Source organism: Marmota marmota, unplaced genomic scaffold (assembly GCF_001458135.2).
Source record: "Marmota marmota marmota unplaced genomic scaffold, marMar, whole genome shotgun sequence".
Classification (NCBI taxonomy): domain Eukaryota; kingdom Metazoa; phylum Chordata; class Mammalia; order Rodentia; family Sciuridae; genus Marmota; species Marmota marmota.
The window spans coordinates 42,960,189-42,971,838 of NW_026000082.1; the positions used below are offsets into that span (position 1 = coordinate 42,960,189).

Below are 11,650 nucleotides of genomic sequence, written 5' to 3' on the forward strand. Positions count from 1 at the left end.
ATGGGGGGGGGGGTGGTGGGAGGAGCAGCCTAGGCTCTGGGACCAGTGCAGAGGGGGTGGGCCGCTGGTCCCTGGAGGCCAGAGAACATGGCTGGGAAAAGGAATCCGAGTCTGATTCAGAGACAAACAGATTGTTCTCTTGATTAAAACCCACAGTGCTGGAGGCCAGGGGAGGGCCGGACCCAGTGCCATCTGGGGGTGTCCAGGCAGGTTCTGGCTCTCTCCTGCGCCCCTCAGCTGGGGCTACTACTGAGGGGCTCACATGATGGAATTCAGGAGGGTTTGCCTGGGTACCTGTTTCCGTCCTCCCTGAGCCCTCACCCCCAAGAGCCACCCCTGTCATCCCTTTCCCATTTGATCGTCACAACCTCTGCAACAACAAAGGCCGCAACCAACAGTAGCTGCCATTTACAGAGGTCCTGTGTGCCCAGGTACAGGGCTCTCATTTCAACCCCCCCAGCCCTGGGTGCTGAGGATTCCCACAGGACTGAGGCCCCAGAGGCTCAAGGCCAAGCAGAGCTGGATTCAAAACAGACCCATGGGTGCCCCTAGGCACGCTGCTCCGCGGGTTCTGGGGTGCGAGACACGCCACGCAGGGTGATGAGAGCTACCCACTGCAGATGAGGCCACCCGTGGCCTGTGGCTCCTTCCGGCCTGGCAAGGTGGCCACTCTGTAGCACTGTTAGGAGACCCAGCCTCCTCCGCTGAAGGAAGGAGGAGCCACTGAAGACAGGGATGGGAGGCGGCACCCAGGGTTTCAGACACTTCTGCTGCAGAACCCCTTCTTCAAGCGCTGGGTGACCCCGAGGCCTATTTCAGTCAGGTCACAGGGGAGGTGCCCGGGAGTGGGCACCTCCGTGGCATTCCCTAAAGCTACCTCACCTGCACTGCCAAATGGGACAATGAGGCCTTGAAGGGTTGACTTGGGGGCTTGCAGAAGGCCACAGTGACTCAGTCTAGGGTGTCCCCGTGTCCCCTCTAGACCACTGAGGGGAGTGTGGGACGCAGCTGCGCTGCTCACCAGCTGCCCAGCACCCCTGGCCACCTCCCTCAGGTGCTGCTCCAGATACGGGGGACCGCCCAAGCTGAGGCCCCAGGATCAGTGTCCCCGATAGGCAGGTGCCAGACTTCCTGCAATGGAAACCCAGGAAGTGCGCTGGGCAGAAAACACGCCCTTTGCCTGCCAGCTCCGAGAACCTTCTCCCTCCTCCCTCCTGGCCGGGTTCTGACCAGCCTTCTTCCAACCCAGATGCCCCGGCAGGCAAGGGCTTCAATCTTTCACTAGTGTTGAGACCCTGGGTGGCAGGAAGCGGGTGGGAGAGAGGCTGAGGGACAAGGTCCAGGGCAGCAGGGAGGTTTGCTACCATCCGGGCTGCGGGGTGTTCGGCCCCTGCCGTCCACAGTGGAGGGCTTTGACCATGGACACTGGCTAGGCACTTCCTGCATGGGGGAGATGAGTCAGGAGCCAGCGGAACCAATCCAGATGCCATCAATCCTGTCGCCACAGAACTTACAGGGAGGTGGGGAGATGGTGGCTATAAAGGAAGCCCATTAAACTGTGCATTGAAGGAAGGGACTGAGACAGAAAAATGGGCGGGATGAGGCGAGGGACTCTCTGAGGAGGTGGCACTTAACCTGGGGGGGGGGGACAGGGGCTTTGAGGTCCGACCTGGCTGAACAGCTCTGGTGCTGACTGTGACCTTGGACGTTCTGTCCCTCCCTGGGGAGGCATTTCCTACCTGTGGCCTGGGCTTCGCGGGGTGGGTGCAGGCTTCCCTTTACAGAAAGGTGGGGACGGGGAGGAAAGGGCACACACTGGTCTGGCCCACAGCGCTGAGGATTCCCGCCTCGCTCTAGCCTGTGCCTGGAGCTTTTGTTCACCGTTCCCCCCACCCAGGGCAGGACACCCCGGGAAGCCTCCACTCTGCCTCGGGCAGGCTTCTCTGCTGGTCAGAGGGAGCCGCCAGCCCAGGCTGTTGCGGGAAGTGCAGGGCTGAAGAGTGTGGCAGGGTGGGCCCCGGCTCCCAGCACCCTCTGGCCTCTGTCCTGCAGCCTGCCTGCTAGGCCTCAGGGCAGTCCTGAGCACCCCTGTGGGCAGGGCCCTGTGCTGGGCAGGACAGGACAGTGGGAGTTCCCACAGGGTGGCCCCAGCACCCATCAGTATCCGAGGGATTCCAGCTCTGCCGTTTTCTCTGAGCTCCCTTTCTCCCACAGCCCAGGGCCAGCAGCGCCTTGTGGCCTCTTTGTGAGGATTCTTTTTTTCCAGGCCTGGAGACGGAACCAGGGTGCTGGACCACTGAGCTCCATCCTTAGGCCTTTTTGTTTTTTTTATTTTGAGACAGGCCCTCACTAAGCTATTGAGGGTGGCCTCGAACTTGCAATCCTCCTGCCTCAGCCTCCCAAGTTGCAGGGACTATGTGTGAGTGCCACTGCGCCCGGCTCAAACTCTGCACTATCATCACTTTTTGGGGGGAGGTGGGGTGGGTACCAGGGATTGAATTCAGGGGCGCTCAACTTCTGAGCCCCATCCCCAGCCCTATTTTGTATTTTATTTAGAGACAGGGTCTCACTGAGTTGCTTACAGCCCCACCATTGTTGAGGCTGGCTTTGAACTCAGGATCCTCCTGCCTGGGCCTCCCTAGATGCTGAGATTACAGGTGTGTGCCATCGTGCCCAGCTCGTCACCACTTTTAAGACTCTACCGAAGGTTCCAGAGGGCTTGGGGGTTCTGTACATCCCACGGCTGCATCCCAAGGCCGCTGCCTTGCGATTTGCCTTTAGTGAACCCCAGTATCCTAACCCTGAGAACAAACAGGTGGAAACAAAGGGAGAAAGATGAAAGAAAAGAAAGGGCCATGGGTCAGCCCTGGCAGGGTCCCCTGAGGTCATCCCACGGTCAGGATCGAGGGCCCTGGGCTCCTCAGTGTATTTCAGGAGAGACCTTCCTGCAGCAGCCCAGGGCCCTCAGGGAAGTCTGACCGGCCGCGGACCCCAGCACCCAGGCTGGCGTGGGACTGACTTGTGGAGGGAGCCCCCACCCCACGGGATGGTCACCTTGATGGTTGTGAAGAGGACCAACGTGGGTCAAATCCCCCTGCCCAACTTGAAGGAGGGGATAAACTCGTGACTGAGGAAGCTGGCAGAGGGCGCCCGGCTCTCCTGGCAAGGTCACCAGCAGCAAACGGGGACGCAGCGCTGTTTCCCACTCGTCTCTGCTTGGAGGTCCCCCCTCTCAGTCCCTCTCTGGAGCCCTTGGCTTGCGGCCTCCTTCACCTTTCACTCAGAATAAAGTTCTCTCACTTGGCTTTTTGCATCTGACTCTGAGGTTTTTTTTCGTCTGGACACAAGAACGGAGGGTTGGAGCTGCAGTCCCCCATCTCCTGTGACCCACGACCTTGAGGAAGTCACTTACTCCTGCTCCGCCTCAAACTCGGCTTTGTCCTGGGGAGGCAGACCAGCATCCCCTCCCTGTGAGGCCAGGGAGAAGGCCGGGTCCTACGGCCAGGAGAACGCTCCTCCAGGGTGGCCAGGCTGAGGCAGGAGGAGGGCAAGTTCAAGACCAGCCTCGGCGGTTTAGTGAGACCCCGTCTTCAAATAAAAAATAAAAAGGGCAGGGGCGTGGCTCGTGGGGAGCGCCCCTGGTTCCCTTCCCGGTACAAAAAAGAAAAGGAATAAAAGCAATTCCTGTCGGGGAGTTGGCCCATGAGTGACAATCTGCCAGGGACTCCGCTGTCCCCCGGGGAGGAGCCTGGTGGAGGTGGGAGAGGGGGAGGTCTGGCCTCTTCCTCCCTGTCCCCTCTGACATGGCCCCTGCCTCTGCTCCCGCCCGGGCAGGGTCTCCTTCCTCAAAGTGCTCCCTGGCCCTTCCCCTCAGAAAGGTGTGCTGAAGCCGAGTTGTGTCCACTGTGGGCTCTAGAGGCCCTGGTCAGGGTCCAGGCTTAGTATCCTACCTCCTCATCTTCTCCAATATCTCAGCAAAGGGGGACCCGGGGCACAGAGTGACTCGCTCAAGGCCACGTCCACTAGTGAGTGAGCTTTGTTCAAGTCCAGGCCCCTTTCTTTACCTACTGGGCCAAGTTTGTAGGGAAGTGTGACAGCCGCAGGAGTCCCCACCCCAGGCCCCAGGCCTGTGTCCCCCTGCCTCACCCAGCAGGGCCCTGGCTTCCCCAGACCTGGCAGTGTCTGGGCCTTAATCCCCTCCGGGCTGGGGGCTGAGCCAGCTCTGGGAGGCTGGGATTCCCATGGCCTCTGTCCAGAGCCAATACAGGCTCCAGAGAGGGGTGACAGTGTTGGAGGGCCAGGAGGGTCCCTGAGGCTCAGGACTGGGAGGGCTTCCCTGATGTTGGCCTGTGGCCCAGAGCCCCTCTGCCGCAGAGAGCAAAGAATTCTGGTGTCAGCCGCATGGGAGGGCCCTAGAGACCCCCAGTTCTCAGTTATTTTCCTCGGCAGAGACCCTGTTCCCTCACCAATCCCAGCCTCCTCCTCCTGGAGCCCCATCCTATTGGGAACCTCTGCTCCCAGTAATACCCACCCCCACCCCCAATCCCTGAGACCCCTCCTTCCAAAAGTAGGATGGGCTGGCCCCTGGGGCTGCCCGTTGCCCTCTCACTTCTCTCTTACCCCAGGGTGACCTGACTGAGAAGCTAATGAAACCCAGGCTCAGGCTGTCCTGGCTCCTGTGAGGACTGGGGGTTGCTGGGAGCTACGGAGTGTTGTAGGCAGGGAGGGAGACCAAGTTCTGTTCGGGGAAGCATTTCCTTGAAATGTTCCTGGCAAACTACCCAGAGAGATATCAGGAGGACGGACTCAAATCTCTGAGTCTCCAATAATTAATTGTGTTTTCCTTTCTCATTCCAAATAAATATCCCTTTTCAGAAGAGTTTCGTATTATTTTTCCTAAAGGGGTCCTTAAAATGGATTTGCCCACCTCAGTGACAGCCACGCCAACCCTTCCCGGTCCCTTAGAGTACTCTGGAGTCCTAAGACCCCCGCGGACTTCAGTCCACCCCCTTGGCCTGTGAACCTATCATCTCACCTGGGTGATTCCAGTTGCTCCCAGACTGGTTGTCCTGTTTCCAAACTGTCTATTCCAAAAGCAGCTTTGAGAGGAATCCTTTGAAAGTGTGCATCAGATTTAGTCACTTCCGTGTATAAAACCCTCCCCTGGCTCCCAACATGGGGAAAAAATCCCGACACTGGCTTTGTCCCTGAGTGGTCTGTCCTCTGTGAGGCTTCTATAATGCTCCAGTGCTGCTCCTGCCCCAGGGCCTTTGCTCCTGCTGATCCCTCAGCCCTTGACAGTCTTCCCTCGGTTTCTTGCCTGGCTCGCTCCCACACTCCGCACAAATATCCTCCTCACCTCAAAGCGGCCCTCCAAGGAAGGCAGCTTCTGAACTGTCCCCAGGACCCTTCCTCCTGGGATTCACCATGTGGCAGTTCAGAGGATGATGGAAACCAGACTTACTTAGAATATGGCAAAGACACTGGGATGCACTGTCAGTATTGGGTTGTCCCTGGCTCTCTCTGAGGGAATCCAGCTGCCATGTTCTGGGACAAGGAGTTGCGGGAAGTCCCCAGCCTTGATGGCACTGCAGCCCCAGCTGACCCCTGAGTGCAACCGGCAAGAAACTCTGAGCCAGACGGTCCAGCTGAGCTGCACCCAGATTCACGAGCCAAAGAAAAAGCAAGACAATAAGTGTCCATTGTTTTAATGCTGATTTCTGGGGCTATTTGTTACACAGCATGCGTAACAGAGACAGCCTGGCGCCCGCCACGCGCCCTGACCCCTTACCCAGCTTGAGGCCTCTCCAGCAGTTCTAGTTACCACTTGCTATCACCTTGTTTCTGTCCTTCCCGGGGAACCTGCGTGAGGCCAGGGCTGTGCCCAGGAGGTCCACCCAGCGGTCCATCCATCACTTCAGCATTCTGGCCACACAGCGGCCCAGCAGCCCCTGACTGAAGGGGTAAGTGAAGGAACGCAGGACCCCCGGGGGCAGGGCATAGCTCAGAAGAGCCCCGGGGGTCTCAGGAGGGGCAGGCCAGCTCACCCAGTCTCAGCCCACAGCAGGCACCACCTACTCTAAGCAGGGACTGGGGACCCGGCCTGGCACCTCGTCTTTATCTCTGCCATCTGGGAGGGGGACCCAGGGCCTGGCGCCTGTTAGGCAGGTGCTCTGTCCTGAGTCCCAGCCCCCGTCTCTTCAGAAGGATGTCACCCCATTGAGAGCCAGAGCCCTGGGGTCCCTGGGGGAGAACCAGTCTCCCCTCAGGCTTCACCCAGACCCTGCGGTTCAGATTGCCCCAAGCCCTCGGGACCTAAGGCCATCTTTCCTTCATTTGGTGTGGAGATTTGCTGAACGCCTCACTGGAAAATCGGGACCCGCGGCTGGAATAGAATTCTTATCAAATTATTTTGTGAGAATTATTTTGTGTCTGACAAGGGTCTAAAAATTAGATGGCTTTGTTTGGAAAACAGTCTCTGTGCCCATAAAAGGGAAAAGACTTCTGGGTCCAGTCACCACCCCCCAAACCCTGTCCCCAATGGGTCCCAGTCTGTGCCAGGGCCTAAGAGACTGGGTCACCTTCCAGCAAAAACACCCAGCCCTGGTTGGAACCCAGAGTCCAGTCTGGCCCTGCACCCACCCAGCTGAGCCATTTCCGCCTACACGGGCCTGGGCCTGGTTTCCTGCCCAGAGGAAGGGGGCTCTGGGTTCTGTCCTGGAGGAGGGGCTTCCACAGGCACTACCCACCCTCCTGACCGGCCACACCCTGTCCTGGGGGAGGGTTGTGCCCTAGCTGTCCAAGGGTGGCCACTCATGGGGAACGGGTGGAAAGCTCCGTGTCCAGCCCTGGGTATAGCCTGTCCTGAATCCCAACACTGAGGTGCGGAGTGGAGAATTCAAGGCCACCCCCACCCACCTGCTCCCAAGCAGCAGCCTACAGGTGGCCACGGTGGTTTTGCAGAGAGGACTTTCCCCCTCGGAGCCTGGAGTCCTCTAGTACCTTCTCCAGGTTTCAGCTCTTCCCTGCCAAGCCCAGACGACCTCGACTCTCCCACCCGTGGAGGCTGATGGCAGTGGGGTTCCTCAGTACCCTGAGTTGGGGCCCTTGATCTCCAAGAAACCCAATCACCCTGTGGGCTGGATGTCCTGCCTGTCCAGGGGCCTCAGGCTACCCTGGACAAAAGGTAGCCAGAACTACATTCCAGAGCGGGCTGGCCCTGTTCGCTTCCTGAATCCCGCATCTCCAACCAAAAGAGGGAGCCAGGAACCCACAAAGCACTTGAGCCCTGGAGATGACTGCCTGCGTTCAAATCCTGAAGCTTACTCCCTCCTGTGTGCCCTTGAGCAAGTTCTTTAACCTCTCTGGGCCTTGGCTCCTAAATCTGTCAAAAGAGATAACAGCTATGGCCTCTTGGGGTTGAGGTCAAAACGAAAGGGGATAAGCCCCCACACCTGGTAGTGATTCTTCCCAGAGGCTCAGAGAGCGCCATACGAAGGCCGGCAGAGGAGCTGGGCCCAGGGCATTGGTCTCCCTGATCTTGGCCCAGAACAGGAATGAGATGGGAAGGATCCTTCCTCATGGTCTTATACAAGAGTCTTGGGAGTTAGGGCAGGCTGTATCCAGGGCACCCAAGAGCACAAGAGGCCTTAGGGGGCCCTCTCCAGCTGGTTCTCAGTGTGGGATGGGATATTGTCCACCTAAGACTGCAGGTGGGTGCCAGACTATGTGTCCAGCCTCCCACCTCCTCAGCCACCTCAATACGACACCCTCCACGCCACCCCTGAGCGCCCTTCCTCTGTCGGCAAGGAGCCCGGTTCCCCAGGAACTCGCAGAGCCTGAGCCAGCCCTGAGGAGCCTACCCCAGGACTCCAACAGAATTGCTGTGTGGCTCCTGAAAACCTCTTTCCCTTTCTGTGTCTTTGTGATTCTGAGCACTTTAAGAAAATCATATTTAGGGGCTGGGGTTGTGGCTCAGAGGTAGAGCGCTCACCTAGCACAGGCAAGGCCCTGGGTTCGATCCTCAGGACCACATAAAAATAAGTAAGTAAAGCAAAGCTATTGTGTTCATGTACAACTAAAAGAATTTTTTAAAAAAGAAAATCATCTTTATTGTTCATGGAGGCGTAAAGGGGTAAAGCAACCTGAGGATGCGGTTGGCCCCCATCCCCCAACCCTGCCCAAGAAGTCAGTCCTGCCCATCAGAGAAGGATTAACTCAGGCCTCCAGGGCCCCCATCCCCCAACCCTCCCCTTCCTCTAGGGGGTGGGGGCAAGGCCCAGGTGGGGGCCAGCCCTGTGGCTGTGTCTCCAGGCAGTGTCCCAAGGTCAGGCCTTGCTGGTCAGCCGGAGCAGGCCTGAGACAGGCTCCAAGTCCTCCCAGAGGCAGGTCAGGAGGGGGCGGTCTTCTGGGACCCCGGGGGTGTGGAGGGCAGGGGCTGGCTGGGAGCTGGTGCGGAAGGCCTCTGGGACGGAAAGCCCTGGGGAAGGCGGGGAGAGGATCAAGAGGCCACCCACTTCCCCTCCGCCTGGGGGCCTCAGACCCCCCACTCATCCCAGACCCTCCTCCCCTGGGGCCTCTGAGTGCAGGCTGCTGCGGGCAGTGGGCGTTCCTAGTGACCTAGGGGACGGCTCAGGCTGGCACGGACGGACGGGGCAGGAGAGATCTCAGCTCCCTCCGCCCTCCACCAAGAGAGGTCACCCTGGCTCTCTTTAAACTTGGGCCTCTGGAGGCGCCAGGGACTGTTTGGGGCAGGGCGCTCGGGCCTGGGGGACCCGGGGTGCATGGGGCCCACCTGGATCTGGCAAAGGTCAAGCAGGGCGCGGACGCCCACCAGGCACCAGAGCTCGCCCAGCAGGGAGACAAGGATGCCCAGGAGGTCCATCCAGCGGCCGACGGTCAGCAGCAGCACGAAGAGGCCGCCCATGCGCACCAGCACCGTCTGTACCTGGCTCTGCAGGCTGAAGCGCGGCTGCTCCTCTGCGGGAGGGGCGCACCTGTCACCGCCTGTCGCGCACCTGTCACCGCGTGCACCAGGCCCCACTCAGACGTCCCGCTGGAGCCACATGGGCCTCTCAGCTCTCGCCTCCCCTGGCTGCCCCCCCATCCATCCCTCTCTCTGAGCACCCACAGGGTGCTGGCACGCCGGCCAGGGCTCCCGTTCACCTGCTGGCCTCCCACTGGCCCAGGACAGAGCCCCGCAGTTGTGGGGTTGACCCGATTATCTTTCCCACACAGCCTCGTCTGATCCTTCAGCAAGCCCAGTCCTCCACGCACGTCCCCAACTCCCATGGCTCCTCCGGGTCCAAGCCACCTCCCAAGGCAGCCCCTCCCAGGGCTCCTGTTCTTTTTTTTCTTGGGGCTGAGGATGGAACTCAGGGTCTCCTGCATGTTAGGCAAGCGCTCTGCCACCGAGTTACACCCCCCAGTCCTTTGGCTTCTGTCCCTGCCCCTACGATCCAGTGTGTACTGACCTGCTAAAGTGACCTTCTAAACATGTCCAGGAGATGAAATCATCCCTCTGTTTACAACCTTCTCAGGACTTTCTTCGGCATTTGAAAATCCAAACCCAGACCTGGGCCTTACCAGATCCTGCCTGATTTGGCCTGAGCCCACTCCCAACCTCACCGTGTCTCTAACTTGATCCTGCTCACTACCCCAACCATCCTGGCTTCCTTTTAGTTCATGGAGTATGCCAGGCTTATTCCCACCCCAGGGCCTTTGCACTTGCAGTTCTCACTGCCTGAACACCTCCCTCCCCCTGCCTTTCCTAGACTATCTCTATTCTTCAGCCAGGGCTCTTCCCTAGAGACCAGATCAGACCATAGCACTCTCCCCTGCTGGGAACCCTGCAGCGGTCTCTCAGCAGATGGCCCAACCTGGCTGGCCAGGGCCTTCAGTTAGGCTCTTAAGCATCTAAGCACACCTGTAATCTCAACAGCTCAGGAGCCTGAGGCAGAAGGATTTCGAGTTCAAAGGCAGCCTCAGCAACTCAGTGAAAAATAAAATACAAAACAGGGCTGGAAATGTGGCTCAGTAGTTAAGTGCCCCCAGAGCTCAATCCTGGGAACCAACATAAAAGGAAACAGAGCAGGCTGGATGTGGTGGCACACACTTATAATCCAGCAACTCGGGAGGCTGAGGCAGGAGGATAGCAAGTTTGAGGCCAGTCTCAGCAACTTTTAGCAAAAAGAAAAAAAGCTGGCCAGACTCACCGCTTCCCAGTGCCCTTTGGGTGACAGCTGCACTGGACTTCTGTCCAAGGTTTGATGGTGCGGTGCAGTGCCCTCCCTCACTCTGGGCTTTGGCACATGTGACTCTCTGCCCATAGTCCCCCTCAGCCTCACCTCTCAGAGGGCCCTGCCCAGCTTTGGAGACCAAACCAGGCACGAGCTCCTCGGGGCTCCCCTGGCAGGCTGAAGGCTGAATCTGCCCTGAGTGGCCTGTGTGCCTTCTGCCCCTGGGTCGGTGCCCTGGGATGACAGTGGGCTGTGCCTACAATCGGAGGAACCCCGCCCCGGGCCCTCACCCTGCATGTGGATGACCAGCAGCGTGTAGCAGATGGTGAGTGGCGTCCAGAAGCGCACGGCCTCCGAGGTGCTCAGGAAGTCCTGGTTGATGAGGACCACGGCCGCCAGGTCGCCCACGGCAAAGGCCACGGCCAGGGCCCGGCCCAGCAGCCGGGGAAGGCCATGAGCCCCGGCCAGCAGGCCCAGGCAGACCCCGCAGTAGCGCTGGGCGCTGTGCAGCTCGTAGAGGCGGCAGACGTGGTGGTGGAGGCGCCGGGCGCCTGCGCTGAGCAGCGCGGCCAGCCCGAGGCTCAGCAGCAGGTTGAGGGTGCTGTGCGGGGCGCCCTCCTGCAGGACGCTCAGGGCGCAGGCTAGCCCGCAGCCCAGCGAGAACTGGCTCAGCAGGAACAGCTGCAGCCGCTCCGCGCTCCGGGAGCCCTGCTGGGGCGGACAGGAGGAGGGTGGCCGCGGGCGGCAAAGGCTCCACTCTGTGGGAGGCCAGAGCCCCCAGGGATCTTGAGACCATTCCCAAGGAGAGCCTGTTGGGACCCTTCCTCTCGCCCGCGTCCCAGCCTCCAAGAGCTGCTGTCACATCTGACGCTGGATGTTGGCCATGGATGAGCCGATGGGGGTCACAGCGACCCCCTGGCCGCGAGCGTCAAACGAGACGAAGCCTCAGAATACTTAGTGCAGGGCCTGGCACGCGGGAAGCTCAGGTCATGGAACTGTCCCCATGTGCTTGGGACTGGGATCTGGGCCGTCAAAACCCCAGGGAACCACCTGCAGCCTCTTCTCCATCTTAGGGAAACGGGGCCCAGCTTCCCTGTTCTAGGGGTGACACGAGGGCCTGCAGGGACCCCCAGCCTCACCTTGCCCAAAGAAAGCAGCGTGGACACAGCCCGGAGGGAGAACTCCAGTACCACCAGGGCGGCCACCCGGGACCCCACCACCGTCAGGAGCAGGGCCAGCCCGGCCAGGTGCAGGGTCTCCTTCCTCAAAGTGCTCCCTGGCCCTTCCCCTCAGAAAGGTGTGCTGAAGCCGAGTTGTGTCCACTGTGGGCTCTAGAGGCCCTGGTCAGGGTCCAGGCTTAGTATCCTACCTCCTCATCTTCTCCAATATCTCAGCAAAGGGGGACCCGGGGC

At 59.8% G+C, this 11,650-nt stretch overlaps 1 protein-coding gene across 2 annotated transcripts in view; it reads right to left on the reverse strand.

The window, feature by feature from the left end:
* Positions 1-8,086: 8,086 nt before the first annotated feature.
* Tmem82 (transmembrane protein 82) overlaps positions 8,087-11,650 on the reverse strand; it is a 4,696-nt gene continuing 1,132 nt past the window's right edge. The window contains exons 4-7 of one of the 2 annotated variants that reach the window (XM_015485659.2): positions 11,378-11,497; positions 10,529-10,946; positions 8,795-8,979; positions 8,087-8,479 (exon numbers count right to left, since the gene is read on the reverse strand). In XM_015485659.2, the coding sequence (XP_015341145.1) occupies positions 8,390-8,479; positions 8,795-8,979; positions 10,529-10,946; positions 11,378-11,497 (813 nt within the window). In that variant the 3' untranslated portion in view covers positions 8,087-8,389. Of the gene's footprint in view, positions 8,480-8,794; positions 8,980-10,528; positions 10,950-11,377; positions 11,498-11,650 lie in introns of both variants that reach the window. The other variant, XM_015485657.2, reaches the window with a different exon arrangement.